At 61.9% G+C, this 5283-nt stretch overlaps 1 protein-coding gene across 1 annotated transcript; it reads left to right on the top strand.

Moving 5' to 3' along the window:
- Window positions 1–2954: 2954 nt before the first annotated feature.
- LOC136304686 (serine/threonine-protein kinase pim-1-like) lies at window positions 2955–4997 on the top strand (the record flags this gene model as incomplete). Its single annotated transcript, XM_066208163.1, has 5 exons — window positions 2955–3536; window positions 3654–3704; window positions 3884–4250; window positions 4468–4644; window positions 4891–4997. Coding segments are annotated over 5 exons (1284 nt in total), but the record flags the coding sequence as incomplete, so codon positions are not given.
- Window positions 4998–5283: the final 286 nt, after the last annotated feature.

Genomic DNA, 5283 nt, shown 5'->3' with positions numbered 1-5283 from the left:
AGCCTGAGGAAAGAACTGTTCCAGATGCCTCTGTCCATGTCCAGCTCCTCACAGCTGAGTCCCTGAACACCCTGGGTGGTTTATAGGGATTGATTTTCCCCTCCTGTTCACTTGGAGGTGATTTTGCCATCCTTTAGAGGAACATCTGACCAGCCTCTGCCCCCATTGCATTTTATTCTCTCCACTTTGAAGCTGGACCGCTGGGTTTGACATGTAAATTCGTAGTGTCTCCCCGTTCTTCCCTCCAGCCCTCAATTGTGACTTGTATTAAACACTGCAAATGGCCTCATTTGTCTGGTGGGGAAGATGTGAGGTGGAGAAAGTTAACAGGATTTGTTTTCATGAACCTTGTGCTAGTAAAGAAAAATGAGGTTTGTCATTTTGGTGTGGTGCTGAGTGTTGGGATTTGGGAGTTTATTTCTTGCTATTGTTCTTATTATTTATTAGTGTTACTTTTCACTGGTCAGATTTTTAAATCTTAGACACGATTAACCAAGGCTGGATGTAACTCATTAGGAAAATTCCCTTGCATTTTCCACTGGGATTAAACTGTTCAGTCGACTCCAAGTTGCCAGTGGATTCTAAAGATGGGAAATCCTGTTAGTGGTGGGTTTGGTGTGGTTTGGAGCTGGGGAAGGCTCTCATCCCCTCCCGGAGATGCCCCAAGCCCGCTCTGCTGCCACGTCTGCACTCGCGGCCCCTCACGGCTGCCCTGCCCTGGGGACACGGTGGGACCCCGCTGCTGCCGGGGCTGAGGCTCCTCACGGCCCCTCAAACCCCTCCTGGCTACACAGAACCTCTCCTGGCCCCTGACAGCCCTTCATGGCCCTTCATTGCCCCTCCCGGCCCCTCAGGGCCCCTCCCGGCCCCAGGCGTGGAGCTCCTCCCGAAGGAGAAGGGGCCGGGCCCTGCTGGTTCTCCTTTTATTTCAGTCGTTTCGCAGCCGTGAGGAAAGAAAGGCTGAAATGGAGCCTTTGCCCAGCGGTTCCCTGCGGGTCAATTGCGGCCGAAGCTCCGTGCCGGCGCTGGCCCCAGCACCAGCATCCCCGCAGCCCCGCCGGCCTTTGCTGTCCCCCCGTGTCCATTCCCTGTCCCCGAGGCCCGCCCGGCTCTGGCAGCAGCAGGAGCCGCAGCGCAGCGGGCGCCGGCCCGGCCCCGCCGGGGCTCCCGGGCAGGAGCAGCAGCAGCGCCAGCCCCTTCCCACCTGCTCCTGCCTCGCCTTCCAAGGCCTTTGTCCGGCTCAATTGCGGACTGGAGCAACGCTCACCCGCCAACAGCCCAGACTGCTCAGGGCCCGCCTGTGCTGCCCCGACCCAGCCTCCAGAGAAAGGAAGGGTCGGCTTCCAGCGCTGTTTTCAGCACTGTTTCACTCAGCCTGAGGTGACGGCAGGAGGCTGCTGCTGCCTTTGCCTTGGCAATTGGAGATGGCGGCTGCTGCTGCACCCCTCTGGCTGCCGACTGGATTTTATCAGGACAACTGCAATTGCCTTTTTCCATCCTTGCTACCCGCTGTGCTTTTGTGACAGTGAACTCAGTCTTTCTGGTGCAGGCACCGTGCAAAGAAGAGATTGAAATGCTCCCAAGTCCCCGGGCACTAAGTCGAGGGGAATGAAAGCCACACAGGCCACATTTGCAGCGCTCCAACACAGCCCTGCTGCTGGTGCTGCTGAAATAGAATCAACTTAGAGAGGCCATCACAAAAATTGCCGCTGGGGTGTCAAACAAAATGCAAAAATGCACCCGGAGAAAGAAAAACCAGAACTTCTTGACTCACTTCATTGCTTCCTCCGAGCAGCAGAAAAGGGAGATGCCCAGAGGTATTTCCAGCTGCTGCTGATCCCAGCTGGAGCTCTCTGCAGAGTCCCAGCAGGAACCTGAGCCCAGCCCGGGGAGCTCACACAGTGTCAGGGAGATTCTGTCTCTGGATTCAGTCAGGGTTGCATTCCCCAACAAGTGCTGGTGCCACCTCCTGTTTTCTTGGATTAAAACAGTAACAAGGAAAACCTTACCAATGGCACAACTCCCCAGTCCACAAGGAAAAAAGAAAGGACAAATCGTAAAGTTTTCCAAACATTTGTCCTGCTTTGCTGCAAAAGTCGTGCTGCATTCAGTATGGAAATCCAGGAGAAGCTGCAGTTGGTGGCACATCTTGTGCCAGAAGCTCGACCTCGTTCTCCACCAAAGGTTCTTGAAAAGAGCAGCTGGGACTGTGGTGAAGGTTGCTGGAAAACTGCAACAGCTTTCCAGAAGTGAAATGAAAACGCAAGAAATAAACCAAGACGTTTTCCTCTATTTATTTCTATGCTTCCCTTTTCCGTGTTGCACTACTTCTCCGTGCCATTAATCCCAAATGGATCTCACCTCTCAGATCAATGACTTAGTGAGTTTTAGACCCTCGAAAATACCATGGGCCGTACACAGAGTTTGCCTTCCCCTGTTTTTGCTGCAAAGTAACGCTGGAGACATAAGCGTCGTGCTTGGGTCGGGCACGAATCCTACAACCAGGGAATGTGTCCTGACAGTGTCTGACCCTCAGCAGGGACAATGCACAGCAGCGACCGAGGGAATTCCTCTGCCACGGCGCAGGAGTCAGGCCTCTGGATCTGGGCTCAGCACGGCCAAGTTGCCGTGTTTGGAGCGGCTCGGGGGCTGCCCCCGGGGAGCGCGGGGCTGGAGCGTGGAACGGACACGCGGACAAACGGCCCCAGGGCTCCAGTTGCAGCGGCGGCAGCGGCAGCAGCAGCGGCAGCAGCGAGTCTACGGCGTCTACGACCCCTCCCCGTCCCTCTCTTGTTCCTCCTCTCCCTCTCCCGCTGTCCCGCACTCTTGTCTCGCTGTCCCGCAGCCTCTCCCGGTGTCCCTTTCCCGACACCCCCCGGCCCCTCTCTGCGTCCCCGTCCCGGCCTCTCCCTCTCCCCCCGCAGGGCTGGGCCATGCCCCGGGCCCGCCCCCGGCCCCGGGCGTCCCGCCGCGGTCTGGGCTCCGCCCGGCTCTGGCGGTGCTGGCTGTGGCGGTGCTGGGCGGGCATCAGTGCCTGGGGCCAGGGCGGCATCGCTGCGCTTTGGCTGCGCCTGTCCCGACCCCGGCCCCGGCCCCGGCCCCGGCCCCGGCCCCGGCCCCGGCCCCGGCCCCGGCCCCGGCCCCGGCCCTGGCCCCGATCCCGGCCCCGACCCCGAACCCAACCCCCGCCCCGGCCCCGGCCCCGGCCCCGGCTCCTCCCGGGCCCCGCGGACACACGCGGCGCGGCCGCTCCCGCCGCCTCCGCCGCGGCTTGCCCGGCCCGAGCTCCGCCGCTCGGCAGCGCAGCCGCCGGCCTCGAGCCGCCGGGGCCCGGGGCGGGTGGGGATGCCCGGCCCGGGGCGCTCGGGGGGCGCTCGGGGGCCGTGTCTGGCCCCGGGCCGAGCGCTGAGGGCCGCGTGTCGCCCGCAGGGGAGGCGCGGGAGGCCCTGCAGGACCGGTACCGGCTGGGTTCGCTGCTGGGGCGCGGAGGCTTCGGCAGCGTCTACTCGGGGACGCGGCTCTCGGACGGCGCCCCGGTGAGCGGCGGGGCTGGCGGCGGGCGGAGGAGGAGGAGGGCGGAGGAGGAGGAGGAGAAGATCGGGGCGCGGCGGGGCAGGCGGCGAGCTGAGCCCGCTGCTGGCCTTTGCTCGCAGGTGGCCATCAAATGCGTGCCCCGGGCCCGCGTCCAGCACTGGGGCGAGCTGGTGAGTGAGCGGGGCCGGCGGGAGAAGCTGGGGCCCGGCAGGGGAAGAGCCGGCGGGAGCCCTGCAGGGAGAGCGGGCGTGGGCTGAGCGGGGGGCCCAGAGCATCCGGGGCTGGGTGAGGGGTTCCCGAGCCCTGGCACAGCCTCAGCCCCACTGACGGCATCGTGGTCCTTCGGCAGCCCAACGGCGCCCGTGCGCCCCTGGAAATCGTGCTGCTGGACAGGCTGTCCTCTGGATGTGGTGGCATCATTCAGCTGCTGGAGTGGGTTGAGCTCCCCAACAGCTTCCTGTTGGTGCTGGAGCGTCCGGAGCGGTGCCAGGACCTCTCGGGTTTCCTGGCGGAGCGGAGGTTCCTGCCGGAGGAGGAGGCGCGGGGGCTGTTCCGCCAGGTGCTGGCGGCCGTGCGGCACTGCACCAGCTGCGGGGTCCTGCACCGCGACATCAAGCCCGAGAACATCCTGCTCGACCTGGCCACCGGGCAGCTCAAACTGATCGACTTTGGCTGCGGCGCCTTCCTCCAAGACACAGCCTACAGGCAATTTGCAGGTGAGCCCTCTCAGGGGATGTTCCTGGGCATCTCACGGCCCAGCCTGGCTGTAGCACCGCGGCTTCCCCCTCTCGCTGCTAGGAGCAGCGTTATTTCTTGAGCCAAGTTGCTTTTGGGTGGGGGCGGGAGGGGGCCAGCCCCCACACGCCCAGGGATGCCGGGGCGAGGCTTTAGGAGTTGCAGCATCCCCTGATGAACTCCGTCTGTGTTCCATAGGAACCCTGCCCTACAGCCCACCAGAGTGGATCCACCACCAACACTACCACGGCGAGGCAGCGACGATCTGGTCCCTGGGCCTCCTGCTGTACCACCTGGTCATGGGGAAGCACCCGTTCAGGAGGGGCCAGCAGTTCATCTGGGGGCGCATCTTGTTCCCACAATGGCTCTCTCAAGGTGGGTCCTCATCTCTGGGCACAGGGGAATCCCGGTGCTGGGAGACAGCAGCAGGCTGATGAGCACCCTGCTCTGGCAGCTGCTGAGGAGGTGGCACATGTCCTGCTCTCCTCCAAACAGAGAATCCATGGGGAAGTTTAGGCACAGCTCTGGGCACACCCAGCATGGCCTGGGCACGGGAATGGAGGGGCAAAGCAGACGGGATCCTTCTCCAACTGACTGCTGGTTTCTGGTTTCTCTCTTCAGAGTGCCAAAATGTTATCAGGAGGTGTTTGTCCATGCAACCCTTGGACAGGCCATCCTTAGAAGACCTCTTCAATGATCCTTGGCTGCAGGGTGTTCATCATCCCTAGAAGATGGGAGAGGTCCATGTGCACAGTTTGATCCAAAGACCTGACAGGTAAGAGCTCCACACATCTCATGGCAATCAGTGCTAAAGAAAACCAGAGTGTTTTTGTCCTGCCTGTAGCTCTGAGCAGGGATGACCAGATGGGAACATCTGTGCTGGGGCGGAGCTGGAGACCTGGTGTAGCAAGCACTGGTGGCCACCATCCACCCTAGTTATGCTTGTCCTGGTTCGTTGGTGGCTGGGGCCCTGGGCAGAGCACTGACAGCCTGGTCTGGCCCCCAGGGAAGGAG

This window comes from Chamaea fasciata, unplaced genomic scaffold, assembly GCF_029207755.1.
Source record: "Chamaea fasciata isolate MVZ Bird 193981 ecotype frontalis unplaced genomic scaffold, bChaFas1.0.hap1 SCAF_144, whole genome shotgun sequence".
In the NCBI taxonomy this organism is placed as follows: Eukaryota; Metazoa; Chordata; class Aves; order Passeriformes; family Sylviidae; genus Chamaea; species Chamaea fasciata.
The sequence above is the reverse complement of the archived record's forward strand: the minus strand, read 5'-3'. Positions and strand labels throughout refer to the sequence as shown.